Genomic DNA, 22,729 nt, shown 5'->3' with positions numbered 1-22,729 from the left:
ACAGGTCATATGTTTTTACGTATTGACAAACTTATACAGGTGATAAACCTTCATTAGGCATAAGTAACTAACTTTCAAAAAGAGGCGGTCGACTTTGCATGCACAGTAACTCTTTTTCTTTACAGTTGGTAACCATGGGAGATAATAGAAAGAAAAAAAAGATTTTGATACTGGCGGCCCTTTGGGGCAATAGATAACAAGCAATGATAACCTGTGTTAAAATATTATTCAACCGCCATGTGCAACACTTTCTTGCGCATTATTCATAGCCCTAAGGGCTATAACTATCAAACTAAAAACAAAGCTTATTTCAGAAATTACTTAGCCCATATTATTTGAACTCTTTGTTTCATTGTCTAATGTTTTTGGTTATTGTTTACACATATGCCCAATTTGTTAAAACAGCAAAAGGAGCTTTTGATGAACACTAAAAGAGGTTATAATCCACCCTCTAATACTATTATAATACTAACTGTCATTTTGTAATAATATCAAGAATCATAAATCATATAAATTCAGTAGGGAGAACATTACCAAGGGTGTTTCCGACACCTTCATTCAGTATCAGTCTCTATATAACAGGAACTGTCCACAGTTTGTCAGGCTAACTAACAGACTCGGGCACAGGAGCAATTACTACTCCAGCAGTAGCATGGTTGCCGGTAGTTTCTGAAGAAACCATTTTTTCATCAAAACCCCAAAATTTCGCAGCTTTCATGTCATCCTGAACCATTAACTTTGAAAAATCTTCATGGTTATATTTCATGGTTGCTTTTCCACCGAATTCGGTAGGAAGATTATCCACATCAAAGTATGATCTCATGAGCTCCACGCTTTTTTCATTCTTTGGGTACACAAATTTGATCTTATCGATTGTTTTTGGATCCAAGAAGTATTTAACAATCTGTGTGTCAATGTAAATAGTTTGTCAGTTTATGATATTTGGATAGCTAGGGAATTCTGATTTGATTGTTAAAAAGAACACAAACCTTCCAAAATGCTTCAAATATGAGGGGCGGGTTGTATAATATTGCCATGCTGAGCCTCTGAGGATAGTGATTCTGTAGTATACTTACAGTGTCTTGGGCAGTCTTAATTGACACATTGAATCTGAAAGATAATCCAGTGAAGTCTACCAACCATACCATTTCTTCCTGGCCTTCTGGAAGATTCATGATGGCATTTTCCAACATGTACACCAGATGTCTGATCTGGCAGTCCATTGATGTTGTATTCTGAAACAAGTGTCCCAAATAGGAGTTATGTATAGCGGAGTGGCTTGGACAGACTATGTAACGGTTTTGGATCACAATGGGTAATATTAAGACGTCGTGTCAAGCCAACCACACAACAAGTTGTGTCCGAGTTTCCTTAGATTTCAATAACAAATGTATTACTTATGATTAAAGAACTATATTATTACCAAAAATACCTATGCCTTCAAAATTTCAATACAAATATTATAGTGGTTTCTGGTGATTTTCGAACTAGTTTGACTTTGACCCATTTCATGTTTGGCTACGTGTTTGAAGTGTGCACTGGATATGTAGGATAAAACTAATAAACCCATTCTTAAATCTTAAGTGCATGGGTCAAATTGCCACAACTGGTTATGTACTTATAAAGAATACATGAACAAATTCGAATGTCAGGATTTTAAGATCACCTGCAATGCAGGTTTCATTATCAGTATAGTCCTTCCAAAGCGATCATGAAAGCTGGCTCTGAACATTTTACCGGTTTCAGCTTCAACTGCCACTTCTGCCTAATACGTGAAAAAAAAGAGTCACACAGGGATAAGTAGGAACATATTTGTTTAACCTTGGGGCATAATTAAACTACAATGATAAATCTCTCTCAAAGTAAGTCTTAAACATATGTTTATACTTCAATGTTAAATCAAAATGTAAATTTGAAACCACTTACCCAACGGATTTCTTCAGGTTTATAAGTAGATCTCCACATAAGCGTATTTTCCACCAGTTTTTTTGCTTTGTCTACATTCCAGCTACCAGCTTCCAGATATCTTTTCAGGCATGCATCATTACAAAATAACAAGTTGCGTCCAGAAAGTGGACCAAGAGCGACTTTCAACTCACTGACCTACATTGATGATAAAATCTCATATTCGCCTTGATAAGACATGCTAATCAAAATTCCGGGAATACTTTTAGGAAAAGAGAAGGCTAAAGCATATGCTGGCTGCTGCAATGCCGGTAAGAGAGGTTCACTTATTACTTGCCATGACATTTTTAACAGAACCGGGATCTTCTGTTTCACTATGTAGAGTAACAGAGATAATTATCCATTTCTTTTTGTAGAACTTATGCCTATATACAAACTTTATAAATTGAAAATAAACTTATAATGTTAAACATCAACTTGCATTACCTCAAAATAAATAGTTTGCAATTACCTTGGCCTCAGATTGCTGCTCATGATGCTCCTGCTCTTGTGGCTGGGAAGATCCTTGGCGAAGAAACATGGTCATAAGATAAAAGGAGGAACTACAGATAAAAAGAAAATAAAATCATCGATGATAGCAAAGACTAAATTGGCCATAGAACTATTAGGTAGCCTAACTATCTGTTACAACAAAGAAGCAGTTTCATTGTGCCTCAATAATTTCAAAAAGTATAGGAACTAAACAAGTTTTTCGGCTAGACCATGTCATACAAATTACAATTCCATTCACTTTGCAGTAGTAATAATAGAAGTCCTGGGACTAATACAAGCTGTGAATTGAGGCGTCAATCACAAGTCACAAGTGACAAAGGTGTATAACTTCATTTTCAGCTTCAGCGATAAAACTAATCAGCTGCATTTGATTTCTACTGTATTTAACTATGGAATTATTACCAAAGGGTTTTTAGCCTAGCGGTATGTGAGATGTCTACCAAGCAAAAGGTTTAACACTAAGGGATTATTTGTATGAATATGTTATGAATATTACGAAAATTTGGCATATATCGTATGTAATGAACTTTAAAACGTACAATGTAACTACTTTGTTCAACTTTAACAAGCAGAGTCGGATTAGTTTAAATACCCAGGTCAAGGGTTCGATGCAAAATGGCCGGAGGTTAGCAGTCCCTCTACCTTTGAGGAGAGTAAGACTGTCTACAACTCACCCAATGGAAGATGTGATTGATTAAATGTTGATTTCATTTTTTAAAAATTTTTCTAAAACAAAAGCTTAATGGGGGGAACCCTAGTCCCGGTACCACAATTGGATACCCGTCGACTCACTCCGTATGTAAATGCTTAAATGACCTATATGGCGTAAACACTGTGACTTGGTACCCTTTTTTTGATATTTTACTAGCTAAAGGAGGTCATTTACATTTCTTAGTTTATTATTTGTGCAAACTATAAATAACTGATGAAACTCGAAATGAGTATCATAGCAAAATCATGATGATTAAATCATTTTGATAAATGATTTATAATGATCTATAATCATTTTGATAAATGATTTATAATGATTTAATATGTGATGTTCGGTAGCAGTTTTGATATATGATACTAAAATAGTACGAGTTATATCCTACCAGCAAAGAAAATTGTATCAATAATTATCCTTTAACAATAATTAAGAATTTAAACAAAAATCTAGATAGATTATTGGTAGATCATGAGATATATAGCATGTTTTTTACTATTAGAATGAGATATACGGCATACCTGTGTGATCGCTATGGAGAAACAGAACAGGTGAGGGCAGGTAGTTCTGTTTCTTCTGTTCTGAGTTCCCAAAGTGTCCACAGGAATAGAGCTATTGCCACCTCACTCAAATGGGAGACTTCTGTCGACATAGTTGTTAAAAAAAAAAAAAAGGCCCCCACAATTAATTTGTTAAGGATTAATATGGGAGTTTTGCAATGAGAATTTTGGGTTGGGGAGATCGATTTTCTCTTACCCTTATGGGAAAAGTGCACAAAACAAACAAGCGATATCTAAATTTTAGCAAGCATCGGGTTTACCATTAACTTAGCCGTTGTATTCATAGGTGGGTTGATTAGTTTTCCCCGGATTGTGGGACTAATGGATCTTGGTTCCTTCTAATTAGGTTGAGCCCACCATCGGTTTATTTCGGATGGAATTTGAGTCATATATTGACAGTTCAAAAAAAAAGAATCGTTAAAAGCGAGCCGATGTTATAATTGGATGGATAGATGAGGCAATCTGACCTCTAGTTGTCTTAGGCCAAAAAAATTTAGATTATGATTCCCTAAAGTAACTTTAGCCATTGGATTAAATCTAATGGTTAAGATTAAATGCGATATTTAAATTTTGATAATTGGATTTAACCCAATAGTTAATGTTGATCCAACTTTACCTAGCATTAACTAGTATCTCATGCCCATATCAAAACCCATTTTTCATTGAGTTGTTTTACTTATAAAAGTTCAAATTATACAATAAAACTCAAAATCATATAACCATTCTACTTAACTAACAAAAACATCATTTTCATACTTTAACCATAATGTCATTACTCATATTTCTATCAAATTTCGTCATGCAACTCAATAATAAAACAAAAATACGCAAGATATTGGGAGAAATACCTTTCATGAAAACAACCCAAACAAAACCTCCAAATTGGTTCCCCCAATAACCCTAATTTTCTATGATAATCAAAATTAGCTTAAGAAAATTCTTACCTTGTAGAACAAGAATTAAGATTAAGATTGAAATTATAAATTCTATTGTTTTTCCTTTCTTTTTGATTTTTCTACCCACACATCACACCTCACACTCTCAATTTCAATTATTAACATGATTGGAGGTTATTTTTCTTTTTAATACTTGAAGAATCCTTGATTTTTGAAGGATTTAAAAAACACTTACTTAGATTAGTGATTGAGTTGAAACAAAAAAAATTGAAAATGAGAAAATTTGGAATTGTCAATCGCCAAGGAAAATGGTTGGCCTACTCTTTCGTCTGCCACGTTCTTCTTGAAAATATTAAAGGTTTTATACCTTCTATCCATTAAGATTCCAACTAAATTAATCTCATATCTAAAAACAAAATACTAAGAAATTATTTAAAAGTCAATCATACAAAAGGAGTTAATTTATTTACCGGCGTTACAACAACTCCCTATTTTCCGACGTTCATGTGGCATACTTCAGAGTTCACCACGTTAATTTTTATCCTACGTGTTGCCTTCATATAGTTTTGGTCCAAGAGTGTGACATTTCGTTTGTCTACATGTCACTTTAACATCCCGTAAGCAACATGGTTTTAAAACAAGCTTTTGAAAGTAAAGGAAAAAAACAACACATAGTTATTTATATCTGTACACCCAAAATATTACTCTGAGTTCTAATTTTATTATAAATATAACATGGTACCCGCGCAAATGCAGCGGTGGCGGCAATGCGTTGATGACTGGTGACAACGGCGAATGATATGGATATAAATGTAATTAATATAATAGTTAGTGTAGTTATTTTAATAGTTAAGAGGCTGGTGGTATAATTTATTTCATTAATGATAGTTTAGGTATATTAGTAGAAATAATTAAATTAGTAAAAAAAAGGATGATTTAAATAAAGAGTAAGGGGTATATTAGTCATATCGCCTAGAGTAACATTTTCATAAATAAAATAAGTTATTTTTTTTATATAAAAGTATAGATAAAAATGATGATTACAATCATCCACAATAATATATACATATTCTTATATACACATGAAAATATGTGTTCTTTTTTTAGCATATATCCATAATATTACTTTTAATTGAAATTTTATCATAAATATACCAATTTTCTATTTTTATAACTGTTTTTTATTTTCATTAAACATCAATGAGGATTTTACATATAATTCATACTTGATTGACATTTAAGATTCAGAAATACAACATCTTAGATACCATGATAATGTATTCGTTACTTGCCAATGCGAATATCATTGTAAGTTTGTAACCATATGATAGGCATAATTGTAATTGTCTCTTCGACTGTACGCTTAACAGTAATCTTTGCGGGTTACACATGTAAAATTACAAAAATGTCACAATAAATAATGTTCGTTTTCGCAAAAGTTTTTTTTATATGAAACTTCTACTGAATTATTTTTTAGAAACTAATGTGACATCCGTCACTAAAGCTGGTAATTTATTTTAGTCTCTAACTTACATTTCAAATTTCTTGACTAGTCAATGTGCCTATATAGTATAGCAAGCATAGAAATGTGGTGATTATTCCAATATGTGGCTACTATTATTATTTGGATTCCAATAGTTAGGATTTAAATATTTGATCTTCCTAAACGTAGATGACTACAACTATCCCCGTGAGCTTTAGACGCGTAGTTGTTAGTCACATTCATTTTTAGTAGTAACATTACTCGTTGGCTATTCGGAGTTATAAGCTGACAAGTTGAACTATAACATTTTATGAATTAGTCAAGATTTAATGAAAGCTTATATCACATTACTAATACAAAATAAAAATAATATCTGTTGATATTAAGTTCGGTCAAAAGGGATAATCATCTCCCATATACTTATACTAATAATCCTAAATATTCTAAGATAATGATAGTAGTAAATTTATTAAATAACATGAAATACAAGTCCAACTTTTGTTACAATAATGATTATAATACTAACATAAGTACGTAAAATTTGGAACGGCTAAGCATCCTTACGAAACAAATATTAAACTATATACAAATAGCAGAGAACAAGTGAGGTCGGTCAAAGGAGTTGTAATTCTACTAAAATTCTTGTAGCTTATCAATTCTAATCATTAACTAAGTCAAATATTTATTTCAAAACACTTATAAATATATATATGCCTCATGCATTAAAACAAAAATCTCAAAACACAAGATTTGTGTTGCTGCCGTCGAACTCAAAAAAATAAAAATAAAATAACAAGCACCATCATAATAATCAATATTCTAATTATCATTTGTCAAGTAAATTATTGGTAAGTTTAATTATAATTCTATTGAATCTTGATTTAAATTACAATTAATAATAAAATTCTTAAAGATTATATTCTATTCTTTCTTTTCAAGGCATCTAAGAAGAAGATCATCAATCTTGGGGTAAAATCACTTGTCTCCTCTTTTCATATATATTAGTCTTTTTATTTATTAATATATATATATAAGCATATTTTTTTTATTTATTAATTTTTATTTATAAGTAACTTATTTGATGAATATATATTATGGTAAATTTATAATAATGAATGAAAGGGTTTTTTTAGGGTTAAATCAAAAGTTTGAAGTATAAATCATATTAATGTTAAAAGCTTACGTATTTATTGTAGCATAATAATTAATGTAATTAAAGAAATTCAATTATGAAGGCATGGAAATCATAATAACAAATGTAAATAGGTGTTGGAAAGATTTGAAAGTTTATATATGAATATTAGTTGTAGTAGTCTTTAAAACAGTAAGTTTGGGTTATTTCTGAATTTGGATAGATTCAGTTTATTAACTTTAAGAGGTCGTATCTTGATCATGGGAGATGGTTAAGTCACGTTTTTGGTGTCTAAAATTAAGTTCAGGAAGTCTACTTTCTGGTGGAAGTGGTTTTGTGTCAAAATATGAGGTTTAAGTTTGTCAAACGAATTTTATAACAAAACTGCGCAAAGCTGAGTTTTCCGAACAGATTTTGGTCGACTTCAAATAGTCATATCTTGGTCGATTTTATGAACTGGAAAGTTATTTTTCTCCAGAAACGTTTTTGAGATGTTAAGAGTGTACAGTAAAAAAATTGGATTTTTTTGAAGCTTCGAAGGCCCTTAACTTTTATAAAACTTTTCTGTGTGCAAACAGTGATTTTTCTGACTAGTCTGTAATCATTGAATTTTTAAAAATAGTTAACGTGCCAAATAAATTATGTAAAAATTCATGTAAGTATATAACACTCTAAGGTAACAGTAGTTAAGATTTGGAATCTTGAATCGTTCGTTTCATCCTAATAAAAAATAGATAAAGTTACCAAAATTTTCAGTTAATATGAACTTGTAGAATTTAATCTTAAATCGTTAAAACAAATATTATATATTAAGTTATGTGACTTGTAACTTAATAATATATGACAAATCAGTTGTGAATATTTTGAAAGTAGCCATATGTGTATTTCATCAAATACGGGTTACAATGGACGGTTCTTGACCATGTCCATAATTGTAACTTGTTTATATATATATGTTGTGTAGATTCCAGCGACCTTGTTGGATTTGCATAACTACTTGCTTGTCGAGGTGAGTTTCGTGACCCCTTTTTATATTATTTCTTTGGGGGAAAATGATGCTCAAAACACTTTTCATTTCTTTACTAGTTGTGCCAAAACTTGTTTGTTTTCATGGACAAATACGTGTAATTATGAAATTGTATATGCTAGCTTGCTTGTATTGATTTCTTTGATGCAATACATGTCTTTTGATATCTATTGAAGACTATTGAAAAACTATCGACCAACTTTATACTTCAGCTGGTAGTTGTTGGTATTTAAAGCATGATTGAGTTGTTGGCAGGAGTGATGGGGATTGTGTTGTTGGATAACTATGATGGCATTGATCAGTATTTAGTATGCTACTACATGTTTATATTTACACTATTGTCCAAACTTGATATATCATGCACAACAAACTCATTTGGATTCCTTTAAACCTACGAACTCACCAACGTTATGTTGACATTTTCGAGCATTCATTTTCAGGTAATAACAATGCTTAAGAAGATTGAGCTTATGGACTTTAGGAAGACCAATAAAGAGATCCTTCATGGACTCCTAGATTGCATGTGAAACATTGAACACTATTTGCAATTGTTACTTCTTTGCTATTTGAGGCGTGTTGCCTAGACTTTCCGTTTGTGGAAATTACATTTATTTTAATTTCATTTAGTTTGACTCTATTATAAAGTCCATGTGCTATAACTATATCTTTTCGTCATATCCTACGATTCCGCCTAAGGTGGGGTGTGACACTAACTAGATGCTTACCCCACGCGTTGTTGCGGGAGGTTGTAGATGTGTTAGTACAAAACAGTAAATTTTGCGTTTACAGAATGTACACTGATGTAGTTCAAAAATTATGGCCCTAATTTGAGAGTGAAAGACGTTATTTACTACATACATTGTATAACACCTACCATTTACAACATTACAAAAGATTGGTTAAGGTGTCATCTATTACATAGATCGTATAACATCAACCATCATAACAAAAAAGATTGGTTAGGTGCTATCTAATACATACATAGTAGAACACCAATTATGTTGGTGTTAAAGTTGCGATATAACAAAAGAGTGGTTGATATGCAAAAGTCACGCCATCGTTAGCGACGTATTGATTTGTTATGGCTTTGGTTTTTTGGTTGCTCCTTGTTAACCTGGCGTAAAAGTTTAGCAATGTTAGTAACTTAGGTAAAAGATGACAAACCTGACAGCAAGTTGACCGTGCAGTTACTGAAAAATGCTAATACAAAGCAACTAAAGATGCAACATATTGACATGTAAAGGTAACACAATTAATTAGTGCTATTACTCTTAGTGAGGTTAAAAAAAGAGAGACTGATACGACAACAAATAATGTAAAGGACATAAGTTCCAAATTAAATAACTCTTAGTGTAATTAAGTTGTATCATAGACATTACATAAGTACCTTATGAAAAATTTTGAAGAAAAGACCTAACAATTAAGATGCTATTTTTTGCTTATTCCATTAAAAAAAAAAAGTAAACCCCCTTACATAATACACAAATAATAGCAAATGAGGGGGTTAATATAAAAGGTAACCAATAGTTTGGCATGGTATGGCAGTTAGGTTAATTTCCAACCAATCCGTAAAAATTTTTTTCCCATGTAACCCCAATATACCAAATAAATCGAATCGATAAGCAGAAGTGATTAAATGGTAATGAAAAAAATTACCTTTTCTATAAACCAGCTGAGTAATGAAATTGAGTTGACATGGAAAGTGTTGTAGGTGTGATGTACAAGTATTGTGAATTAAAAGAAAAGGAAGGAAAATACGTAGCGGCCTAAAAAAGTAGTTGAAGGAATAACAAATGGTAAAAGTATATAGGTTTTTAGTATGTTCAAAATGTAAACTCGTGCAAAAAACCTAGTTATACAACATCACACCTAGCTAGGGAAGGTGCACATGTTGGAGATCCAGGTGGAATCGAACCACCATCCTCCCATAACTGTGTTAGTTGGGCGCTCTTACCACTTGAGCTTATGGATCTTTCATGATCAAGCTAACAAGAGGATTCAACAATCAAAAAACCAAGCAAAGTTTTGCTACACCGATCATGACATTGAACAGTGCACGATTACTTCCAAGACCCAGCGCCACTTAAAAACGTCCTAGGTCTCACACCATACCACAACCTTGATATCTATAATAATTATGCAATCGCCGTCCTCAATGATATTGTTACTAAAAGAGACGCTTACACAATAATGTTACAATACCACGAGATTATTACCCCAAGTGATTTTAAGGTTTAAAGACAATAACCCAAATCGGTTGAGACTTCTAGTCATTTAATGAACCCACCATGAGTTCCAAAAACAAAAACTAAAAGCACATTTATTAACCATTGGGTTGCTTTGAGACGGTTGGAGGTGCGGAATGGTCTTATATAAAAGATATGTAGAAACAACAGTCTCAGTTCTTATTCTAGTTCAATTAGATAGAGTTTTAACTCTCATAATTGAGTTACGTCTCCACGCCAGTTAGCTGGATGTCGGATAACCGAATCTGATAACGACTGGATGGTATCAGAGCCATTTTGTTTTATAAAATAAGGGGGAGATGGAGAATAAATCCATTTTAATAAACGATTCTGAAGAATCTAAAGAAAACATGACTGAAATTTTAAATTTCAATAAAAATGAAAAAGGCTTTGTATTAGATTACATGATTAATTTTGATCAACTTACAAAAATTAATAAGCTTAAGTTCAAGCTTGATTCAAGACAGGTTTTTAATCAGTCTGGATATTTACAGAGTTTAGTTTCAAAAGCTTTTACTCGAAAAAATAAAATCTTTTACTGTTTTAATACCGAAGAATTTTCAATAGATATAAAAGATACTTCCGGAAAAGTTTATTTGTCACTTTTAACCAAAGGTGAAATAGCAAAACTATTAAGTGTTAGACCAGATTTAATAAAGTCTCTTAATATGGTTCATATAGGAGCTGTAAAAATTCTCCTAAAAGCACAATTTAGATATGGAATTAACTTTCCAATGTCAACAGACAAGATGCTCTATTAGGGGCTGTACAAGGAAATTTAGCATATGGTAAATTCATGTTTACTGTTTATCCTAAATTCGCATTACATAGAGAGTTTAGAGATTTTGACAAGTCTTTAAGCTTTATACACCAATGTGAAAGAACTGACCTTATGGAACTAGGTAATAAAGTATTTACGGTTAATTATTTAATCGCATATGCTATTACAAATAGTACTCATTCAATAGAGTATAAAGAAAAAGAGAATATCACAATGTAAGATGTATTCTCAGAAATTGAAACTGTAGAAGGCAGTAAATTTACTGAACCATCACAGTTACAAGAAAATTGGGCAATAAATATTGCGCGAAATAAAAAGGTTTTACACCAAAGGCCTAGATATAGTCTTTCTAATTCGTTAAGATTAAGTGAACCTAGTTCATCTGAAATCTCTTCTGATTTAATGAGATCCATGTCTAAAAGAATAGATAAATATGGAGAAATCCTCAAAGAGGTAGTAGGAATTTAATATGTCCTCACAACCAATTATTGATTAAAAGACAAGAAAAACTATTATTTCTACAATATGAGTTCTCTAGCTAAAATCGAAGAATTAATCAAAGAATTAATTAAAAAAATAGATAATTTATCTACAAATGAAAATTTAGAAGCAATTGCTACTAAAATCATCCAAGATTTATCAGAAAGAATTGATAAAGTATGAAAAAACACAAATTCTAGTAGAAACTCACAAACTAAAAGAAACACAAAAACTAGATATTGTAGAAGAATTCAGTCAAAATAGTCTTTCTAAAAGATGTCAAAAATATACATTTCCTAACTTTAATGTTGGAAATTCTTCGTTAGGAAACTCTACGAATCCTAATGCATTAACATGGCCTTTGGGGTCAACTTCTTAATAGTAAGGATATCATTAAAGACAACCAACAATAATGAGTTCTATTACTGAGAAATTAGAACAAATCTTTTTTGATAATTTGGTAAAGGATGATCTAGATCAAATCAATGAACTAGTGCAACTTTTATCCTTAAGCGATAAAGAATGTGAACAAAGGTTTTCAGAAAATAAAGAATTGAAAAATAAATATTTTCCTTATCAAGAGAAGATTTTTACTATTCAAGAACCAAAAATCGAAGAACCAGAAACCGAAGACGGTTCTTTTGATGAAATGGAGGTTGAAGTAGAAGAAGAGCCAATGGAGCACAAAATAAATAGGAATCAAACTCAAGCTAGTAGTAGCAAAAGATCTTCTTATAATAATAATAAATCGGAATTCTTTATGCCATATCACAAAGGGATACCCAATTCAAATAACAATGTAAATTCACAACCCAATGACACTATAAAAATTGATTGCATCTTTGACTTCGAAAGAAGAAAAGAAATAATTGATAAATAGAATACTGAAATAAGTTTAATTATTCAGTCAAATCCTAATGAATTTTCTAATGCAAGAACTGCTTTACTTTTGGTAGAACATAAATCTTCCGGTATAATTCAAAATATGATCAAAGGAACTAATTGGAACACGAATCTATATGGGGAGATTTATATTATCAAATTATTGGTTCCATATACATAATTTTCTTAGGGCTTGATTTCGTTAACAATAGAGATCAAGAAAATGGCAGAATACAAGAAAAGACAAGACAAACCTTAACAAAAGCTCAAATTTGCGATATATGTCTTTTAGAAGACTTTACTAGTTTATTTGAACAAAATCTATACAAATTATCCACAAGTAAATATCACAATTGGATAGAAATATATTTAATGAAAATTCCTATCTTTGGAGTAAAAGCCAAAGAAAAATGGAATAAAGAAAAAAACGATTTAACAAAGCATTCCCTTGGATTTGCTACAAAAATTGTTAAAGAAGAAATTGCAATTATTTGTGATCTTGCAAATACACAAAAACAATTAAAAAGGTTTAATAAAAATTGTTTGTACAAATTTAACTGATATACCACCATTATCATACGGTTGTAACACAGTTAAAGATAAGAAATATTTCAAAAATAAATATAAAAAGAAATATAATAAACCTACCAATAATAGAAGGTTTTGGAAGTCTAAAAAGAAAACATTTACCCCAGGTAAATACTTTTCAAACAGGCAAAAAAAACCTAAGGTATGTCCTCAAGGTAAAAAAGACTGTCGGTGCTGGATATGCTCCGAACAAGGACATTATGCAAATGAATGTCCAAACAGACAAAAATTTCCTAATAAAATAAAGCTTATTTTAGAAGCAGAAAAAGATGGATATTTTTCCTCAGAAGACAATTTTGAAGGAGTAACAAAGGTATACTCATTAAAAATTTAATACTCCTCGTCAGAAGAATCTAGTGAAGAATAAATATAAATTTTTCTTAAACAGATGCTTCTAATAAATTTTAAAGCGCAGGTTCAGAAGACAAAAACTGCAGGAAAAGAAGAAATTACCAAAGAAAGTTACTCGTGGTAAAAAAGATTATCTATCTATAAAGATAACAAGTGATGTCTTGTCAAAAGACAAATGCAGATTTCAAGATATTCCATTAAAACATCTTGACAAAAATGATACTGGTGATTGCTTGACCCACTATTTTCATAAACGAAAGCAATGACACAATCAAAATTTTGCTATAAATAGCATTCAAAGAGTCTTTGAAAAAGAAAAAGACATCTATTTTCCATTTTAAAGGAAGGGGAATAATGGATGAACTTAAGGCCTTTCGCCTAAAAGAAAAAATTCTTTTGATCGAATTAAAAGCTATTCAAGAAAAAATAGCTCTTTATGACGAAAGTCTAACAACTGTTAATTCAGAACAAGAATCCGCAAGGATAAAATCTGAGTTTATTCCCTCTTAAACGGTAAAGGGTAAAGAAAAATTAAATTCGTTAACTCCTGTTGCTTTGGAAAAAAGCAAAAAGAAAGTTAATGAAGAACTACAATCTTCATCTAGTCCAGCAGCAAACGGCTCTGATAAAGACACATTAAATCCGTTGATGGCTGACAGTTTGTCCAAAACTGAAAAGGTCTCTCTCCAAATGTTTGACCAAGTTACGCTCAAGTCATACATGAGCCCATAAACACAAACTCCAAATATTTTGTCATTTACAAAGGCGAAAACAGAGGAATTTACAAAGATTGGGGAATTGTCTCCAAATATGTTACTGGAAACCCATTTCCATACAAAAGAATATAAAACGCTATTACAAGCACAACAAGAAGCTTCTCATTATTCAGCACAAGTTGGAAAGAAAGAAATACCTTTAAAGGTAACCTTTTTTACTGAGCCATTGAAGAGCAAGAAAAAATAAAGAATCATCGAATTCAAGCAACCTTTCTCAAAACCAACAGTTATTGAAGAAAGAGATTTAATCTCTCTAGACGAATTCAAAATGATGTGGTCCAAAGCCAGATCGCTAAGTCAAAAAGACTTTGAGGTTGAACATATCTACTCCGAAGATAAAGCTACTAAAAATTGAATTATCTTTTGTCCAGGTGTCAGCCCAGAGCTTGTTTCTCTAGCATTTTCAGCTGGATTAATAAAGTTCAATCCTTCTCCTAACTTGCTAGAAATTAGTTTACTACCAGAAGGAATGAAGAAAGCCATTAAAACCTTTCGAAAAAAGATTGCAGCTGCAAACATCTTTATCAAGTGTAAATCTACACTACCAGATTGATCACATGGAGAATCCTTCCAGAGTTACCATCACCTAGAAATTGGCATCGCCCAAGCAAGAAAAGTTGATCATTCCAAAGTAATGGATGAAGACTACAATGACCCCGAAAACTGAGTTGATATTAAAGCTAGAGGATTTATAAAAATCCTAAATAATCTACAAGGATTAAAAGCAGGTTATTGTAGCTCTAATATCAACCCAGTTTTCTGGGTCATTGTAGTCTTCATTCATTACTTTGGAAGGATCAACTTTTCTTGCTTGGGCGATGCCAATTTCTAGGTGATGGTAACTCTGGAAGGATTCTCCATGTGACCAATCTGGTAGTGCAGAATTACACTTGATAAAGATGTTTGCATCTTTTGCAGCTGCAATCTTTTTTCGAAAGTTTTTAATGGCTTTCTTCATTCCTTCTGGTAGTAAGCTAATTTCTAGCAAGTTAGGAGAAGGATATATGAACTTTATTAATCCAGCTGAAAATGCTAGAGAAACAAGCTCTGGGCTGGCACCTGGACAAAAGATAATTAAACTTTTAGTAGCTTTATCTTCAGAGTAGATATGTTCAACCCAAAGTCTTTTTGAGTTAGCGATCTGGCTTTGGACCACATCATTCTAAATTCGTCTAGAGAGATTAAATCTCTTTCTCTTTCTTCTGTTTAAGAAAAATTTATATTTATTCTTCACTAGATTCTTCTGATGAGGAGTATTAAATTTTTAATGAGTATACCTTTGTTATTCCTTCAAAATTGTCTTCTGAGGGAAAATATCCATCCTTTTCTGCTTCTAAAATAAGTTTTATTTTATTAGGAAATTTTTGCCTTTTTAGACATTCATTTGCATAATGTCCTTCTTTGAAGCATATCCAGCACCGACAGTCTTTTGTACCTTGAGGACATACCTTATGTTTTACTTTTGAAAAGTATTTACCTGGGGTAAATGTTTACTTTTTATGCTTCCAAAATTCTATTATTGGTAGGTTTATTATATTTCTTTTTATATTTATTTTTGAAATACTTCTTTTCTTTAACTGTGTTACAATCGTATGATAATGGTGGTATATCAGTTAAATTTGTACAAACAATTTTTATTAAACCTTTTTAATTGTTTTTGTGTATTTGCAAGATCACAAATAATTGCAATTTCTTCTTTAACAATTTTTGTAGCAAATCCAAGGGAATACTTTGTTAAATCGTTTTTTTCTTTATTCCATTTTTCTTTGGCTTTTACTCCAACGATAGAAATTTTCATTAAATATATTTCTATCCAATTGTGATATTCACTTGTGGACAATTTGTATAGATTTTGTTCAAATAAACTAAGTCTAGTCTTCTAAAAGACATATATCGCAAATTTGAGCTTTTGTTAAGGTTTGTCTTGCCTTTTCTTGTATTCTGCCATTACCTCAGGGGAGTTTTACTCCAAGGTCTCGAGTTCAAGCCTTGGTAAGTTCTCATCGCATTATTTTCCAATAAAAGAGGTGGTCGCTTAGTTCGAGACCCTTTCGTTATGCGATTTGCACATCATACGCATCTGGGGTAAAATACACTTGTAAAAAAAAACACGTTTAGTTATGAAAAACACTCATTATTTTTCATTTTTGTTTTCTAAAAAAAAAAATTAAAAACACAATAATCATAGCTTTTTAAAAAAAATTTACCAAAAAAACAGAAAACACTTCCACTTCTCTACGGATTAAAAATATTTTTTTATTCTTTCCTATTTTCTGTTCCAAACGCATTTTAAAATTTTTCATTTGTTTTATAGAAAATGAAAAACTACTTTCATTTTTTAGAAAACTAAAAACGAAAAAGTAAAAAACATTTTTCATGACTAGCCTAACTTTTTGAAACCCTACTTTTACAATCGTTGGTTAATCATTTAAATTTTTGAATGCCTTTCTATAATTTATATGATTGTAAACTACTTGCCGCATTAACTGAAAGGTTTATATTTATTTTGTACTATCGTTTAAAACTACTAGCATATTTATATAAACATCAAATATATAGTGGGATTGAAGCCTTTCCCAAGCCGTCAGCGTCCAAAACGGCTGCATGGCAAACCCAGTGTGCCATAGTGTGAGCTGGATTACTTCCGTTTTGTCAGCTTCAGTCCAGATAGGGGTTTTTTTCTTTTATTGCAGCCTTGCTCATGAAATTCCTTTCGACAAGACAGAGAGAAAACTGGATAGATATATTTTGCATAAATATACGGCAAATTCACAAAAATTGGTTCAATTTTAGATCTCAAGAAGTAAATATAAACCGTGATACTGGAACAATAAACCAACTTAGACAGGCTTTATATATATAGGTAAGCCTTAAATAAAACTTCAACCAATGAAGGGGAAAGAAAGAAGCTAGACCAAGTTAGTTAAGTACTCCCTTTGTCCCATATTTAGTGTCCTAGTTTGACTTTTTAAGTCTTTATCTTTCAACTTTGACAATAAATATTTTTATTTGTGTTATATAAAACTTGATATAACATATATTAATTGATTAAGTTATAGATGTACTTTTCATTGATATAACTTTTATCAATTAATATATAACACAAACGAAGATATTTACGGTCAAAGTCGGAAGAAAAAGACTTGACCAGTCAAAATAGGACAATTAAAATGGGACGGAGGGGTACTTCTCATAGCGAAACCCTTTAAGCAATTGAAAAGTGGAAAAATACATAGTTTTACATTAGTATCCATCTAATATAATCTTTCTGAAAATTTATGGAAAACATTTGTTCCCTATCCGCATGATCAAGGATTTTTTCGAGTAAATAGTAAAACGGATAAGCAAATGGTTAATACTACATCAAATATACAAACAGGTTTATATATTGTTCATAGCTAAGAGAACTAAAATCTTCCTACTAAAAAACTAACGTATGACGATGATTGATACATCCACGATAACATAAAAAACGTTAAAATACAGCTTGCTTTCGACTTACTTGTACAAAATTTTACATACCGGCCCGCAAACTACTGATTGCTCACATATATAACTAATCGATAATCATTTCCTAAACAGTACATAAATTACAAAAACAGTATACAGCTAGAAATTCACTACTAATTATTAGAGATATTTACAATAATATCGAGTTGGATAGCAAAATAAATTGATATCAACACATAACGAAATACGAAATTAAACGTCGAATCGTCATTATTATAAGTGGTAACAAAACATATGTCAAAGGATTTATAAACACACCTGGAAATGGAATTGGTTATGCAAGATAAAGATGTTGGCGTCCATATACATATGACATATCAGATGTTCGTACGTGGTGGTGATATTAATTCATTCAATTGTCGACTAACCTAAACCGGAGGGTAAGCTTTATATACATACTACTAATCCGAATTAAGCAAATTGAATGAGGTTAGCCATATTTTTTAAACGTTATCAACATTAAATAATAAAAATGATTAGTAATTGATTGTACCTTAGGCTGTTGATATCATGATTTGATTGCCGCTGCAGTAGTAGTCAAATTTTTGACTATTTATATCGAGAGATCCCATGTATCATATATGACCTGTTTGGTTCATATCCCCGCAGATTGCCTATAGTTGTGACGATATAAACACGCCATTATGGACTGACATATGGATGGATAGAGATACGAGATATAGAGAGAGAAAGCAACAAAGGGAGACAGAGATGGAAGAAGAAGCCGGACAAAAAAATAATAATCCGTGCCTTCTCCTTCCATCTAAAACACAAAAACCACCGGTTTTTCATTATTATTATTTTTTGGCCTGCCATACAAGCGCACCTGTATGGCAAAGGCCGCATCACACGCATTTCATCCTTTTTTTTTTATACATTTTTTTAAAATCTTTTTCTCTCGCCTATCTCCGCAACCACAGTCCACAGCTTTAGATCATACATCTATACATACATATATATATATATACATAATCATATATGTATCGCGCTTGAACCTCGTCAAATATTTTCTATCCTTTTCCAAACTGCAACCGTAATCAATTGTAGATTTATTGACCTCATACATCTTCAGCTGAATAGACTGTAAGATTTGTCAAAATATCAGTAATTAATAAAGTTATACAGCTTATACATACATATATAAATATAAAACTAGATTATATTAATTACCTGAAAAATGAAAATGAAAATTGTCTTGATAATATCAGAGAAAGGAATCAAATCGATGATCAAAGCGTAGATAGAACGACGATCTACACGAACATATAACCATAATTATCGGAAACGGAGTGGAAATTACGAGATCTGAAGAATAAATGAGGAGAAAGTTTGGTCAAAACGAAGAGAGAAGGATGAACACGGTATTGAAATGAATGGGTGGGGAATAAAAGGACGAGATGAGGATGATCCAACGGATGGAAAGAGAGACGGTTGTAGGAATTGGACGGTGAAGATTAAAAGTGTGAGTTAATAATTAGTTGTAAGATGGAGACTCAACGGATGCTTCGCGAAATTTGCCTGGCAAACGTGTTTCGTTTTGCTTCCACATGAATGCGAGATTTTTTCGTCAATGTCACGTGTTTCATACTCTCTTTTTAACACTTTTAACGTTGCATTATCTTAAACTTCTTAAGCCTGTTCCAATAATTACTTTCTGGAGCCAAATTTTCACCTTGGCCGAACGGAGTAAGGGGTTCTCTTGGGACATACGAACCGCGCGTGAAACATCTCGGAAATGCTGGGAAACGTTTGCTATATCGTCCCAGGGGCGTTTAATGCAAAAAAAGAAAACTTCTCCCCGTTCGATTTTGGACACCTCTTTCACTCCTTTTTTCCTTTGACTCCACACACTTTAGAACTTCTTCATTGGTCCTTTTTTTTTAACATATATAATTATGGGTTATAGGAAACCCCTTACTACAAGAGGAAAGCCCCTTAATGAAGGGAACTCCACATAGCAGCTCCTCATGAGTTTGAGGGTTCCCATAACCTCTCACTCCCCATGCCCTTGCATTCTGGATTTTCTTGTCTCATATTCTTAGAATGTTAGTGCCATCACGTCATCCTGAATGAAATTCTCATGGTCGTCTTCTTCAAAATTTGGGAATTTGAGTTTGTGTGAGACCCACTTACTTTGTATTAGAATTTCAAAATTTATCTTTAAGAATTCAATAAAAATGATAATATTTATTATTATAATGAGATTCTAGTAAAACTTTGATGGTAAAACATGATGTAAGAACACCATTCTTCTTATCACATCAACATTGTCTTATTATTTTTTTCTCAAAACACTATTTAACATGACCCATACTAACAATTTTTTATTCTCATTTATCATCTATTTTAAACATAAAAAATAACAAAATACATTGATACACCCCTTACACAACCTCCCCTCCTTTTATCCTCTTCATGGTGTGAACACCAAGCCCAAAACTTGCCCAAAACACGGGTCATACCAACAGCGGGAGTTTTTTGTACGGATACTAACTTTTTCAAGAGATGTGGTGTTAATACGAACTTTGTTTGAAAAACTTGTAAATGTACGAACAAGGATGGAACTTTTAAGGGGCCAAAGGGGGTTCGAGCCCCTCCAAAAGTTTTTGTTTTTAACACTAATTTCTTGTATATTTTTCAAAAATAATTTTCATAATACATATTAGCCCCTCTAACAAAGCTAAATTTTATGTCGCATTAAAATCCGCCCCTCCATAGCTAGTGTTCAAGTTCCGCCATTGTCTACGAAAATCGGTGTTGAAGACACCGGTCTTGCTTTTCCTTGAGAAAGCCGGTGTCTTAAACGCCGGTCTTTACTTACGTATCGAACTAAGCCGATGTCTTAGACACCGGTCTTTACTTTATCTTGACAAAACCAGTCACCTAGACACCGGTTTTCAACGCCGGCAGCATCTTTAAAGCGGTTCAGTACTTATTGTTTGTTTTTACTTGCAGAGGGCTCGGCAGTAGAAATAGAAAAAGAAATAGACAATGGGTTATTGAATAGATAACAGGGTGGGAGATATCAGATTTCTAGGAACATAAAATAATGTGGGAGTGTTGTTGTTTTTTTAAGATAAACAATTAATGTTCTTTTGGAAAGGTAAAATAAAACTGATCTGATAAAGTAATGGTTTTTCATTTTCAATTTTTTTACTTATTTAATATGATGATAATAAAAATAATATATAATGTAATAAATGTATATATTCCAAAGTTTATAATGAATAGATTATTCCGAAATAGTTTAATTCAATTTTTTAAATGTATTACTAACTTTTTTCGAAGTGGCTATCTCCCATTATGGTCAAGTGTGTAATCATATCATCATAAAACCTTTTCCATTCATATTTTAACATTTTTACTATTATTCATTTTGTTTATCATAACTTTATTTGATGGGAATTAGAAGGTAAATATATAGCAACTCATAAGAGTCTAGACAAAAACGAGTCACCTAATGAGTTGACTCGTTTTCGGTGTAAATTGACTTGACTCGTAAGAGTTTAACAACTACATGCACACACACACACACACACACAGATATATATATATATATAGGAGAGAGATCAAATAAGAAGGTGTCTTAAGGAGAGAAGGGGGAGAAGGTCTTATGAACCAATTACAACGCGACATGTAGATTTAAAAAAAAAACGCGGTGGCATTTTTGTAAATAAATCAAACTTTTATCAGCCTGATTTTAGGTTAGCTTGGGTTATGATTAGCTTGGTCTGTCAGCTTGGTTGGGTCAGCTTGATCAGCCTGGGTTCTAGGTCAGCTTGGTTTTGGGTCAGCTTGAGATCTGATCAGCTTGGGTTCTAGCCCAAGCTGACCCAAACCCAACCTGACCCATCCCAAGCTGACCCAACCGAACCCCAAGCTGACCCAAACCCGTAATCTACATTTGTGTAGATTAATCTACATTTGTGTAGATTAATCTACATTTGTGTAGATTGTGTGTAAATTGTGTCAAGCTAACCCAACCCCAAGCTGACCCAAACCTGACCCAAGCTAACCTAAAACCCATAATCTACATTTGTGTAGATGTGTAGATTATGTGTAAATTGTGTCAAACTGACCCGAACCAGGCCCCAAGCAGACCCAACCATGACCAAAGATGACCCAGACCCCAAATTGACTCAACCCCAAGCTGACCCTGATATGTCCATTTATATGTATATTCTCATATCGTTTATAAGTCGTTCTAAGCTTAATAATGTGCAGATTGTATATATATTCGATCCTTTGATGGTATTGTTAGTGACTGCAGGCTTAGAATAGGTACATTGGTTAGAATTGGCATTTGGAAGGTTAAAAGATGTATTAGGATGATTCTTGGATGAGTACGAGTGAAGACGAGTTGAAAAATACAAGTTTCGTGAGTTCTGGAGCTTTATGCGACGCATGGAAGTGGTGTGCGGCGCACAGAAATACATAATTTTGGTCAGGGAATTTGGCAAAAGTCTATATGCGGCGCACAGGAGGCTTATGCGGCGCATATCGGGGCAAGGAAAGTCTGAAATTTGGAAAGTGGGAGTTTATGTGGCGCACAGCCCTTTTGTGCGGCGCATAAACTAGGTCGGCAGAAGGGTTTTTGATTTTTCACTATAAATACAAGACCAAAACCCTCCCATTCGATATACATTCACCTCCAGTCGATTTTAGGGTTCTTTGGGGCAATATTCAGCAGCTTTTTCGTCCATCAAGGTCTAGGGGTTGTTCGTGAGCTTCAAGGCATTCGGTTATCGATTTTCTTAGCTTCTACTTGTTTTCTACACATTGGTACAATATGTTCTCTTATACTTTTACTCTTTGTGCTATGTTTATGATTATGAGTAGCTAAATAATTCGTCA

General features: G+C 32.3%; 1 protein-coding gene and 1 long non-coding RNA gene across 3 annotated transcripts; both read right to left on the bottom strand.

Moving 5' to 3' along the window:
- Nucleotides 1-579: 579 nt before the first annotated feature.
- LOC122579423 (CRAL-TRIO domain-containing protein C23B6.04c-like) lies at nt 580-4,104 on the bottom strand. Its single transcript, XM_043751596.1, has 6 exons — nt 3,685-4,104; nt 2,417-2,507; nt 1,927-2,103; nt 1,667-1,765; nt 990-1,235; nt 580-904 (listed from the first exon to the last, which is right to left on the bottom strand). The coding sequence occupies exons 2-6, from the start codon at nt 2,489-2,491 to the stop codon at nt 605-607; spliced, it is 897 nt and encodes a 298-aa protein (XP_043607531.1). The 5' UTR covers nt 2,492-2,507; nt 3,685-4,104; the 3' UTR covers nt 580-604.
- A 10,520-nt stretch (nt 4,105-14,624) lies between these two features.
- Nucleotides 14,625-19,416, bottom strand: LOC122578247. Of its 2 annotated transcripts, XR_006320492.1 has the most exons (4): nt 19,046-19,238; nt 18,369-18,956; nt 15,643-17,098; nt 14,625-15,424 (listed from the first exon to the last, which is right to left on the bottom strand). It is a non-coding gene; the product is annotated as an uncharacterized LOC122578247 (long non-coding RNA). The 2 variants fall into 2 exon arrangements; XR_006320491.1 differs by lacking the exons at nt 14,625-15,424; nt 15,643-17,098 and having other exon boundaries at nt 17,734-18,956; nt 19,046-19,416.
- Between the last annotated feature and the right edge of the window lie 3,313 nt (nt 19,417-22,729).

This window comes from Erigeron canadensis, chromosome 8, assembly GCF_010389155.1.
Source record: "Erigeron canadensis isolate Cc75 chromosome 8, C_canadensis_v1, whole genome shotgun sequence".
NCBI lineage: Eukaryota > Viridiplantae > Streptophyta > Magnoliopsida > Asterales > Asteraceae > Erigeron > Erigeron canadensis.
The sequence above is the reverse complement of the archived record's forward strand: the minus strand, read 5'-3'. Positions and strand labels throughout refer to the sequence as shown.

Bases quoted from the DNA above. Each gene is read 5' to 3' on its own strand.
- LOC122579423 (XM_043751596.1), bottom strand. From the start codon at position 2,491: ATGACCATGTTTCTTCGCCAAGGATCTTCCCAGCCACAAGAGCAGGAG. The intron at 1,766-1,926 runs GTAAGTGGTTTC...TTCACGTATTAG, and splicing joins AACCTGAAGAAATCCGTTGG to GCAGAAGTGGCAGTTGAAGC. The intron at 1,236-1,666 runs GTGATCTTAAAA...CACTTGTTTCAG, and splicing joins TAATGAAACCTGCATTGCAG to AATACAACATCAATGGACTG.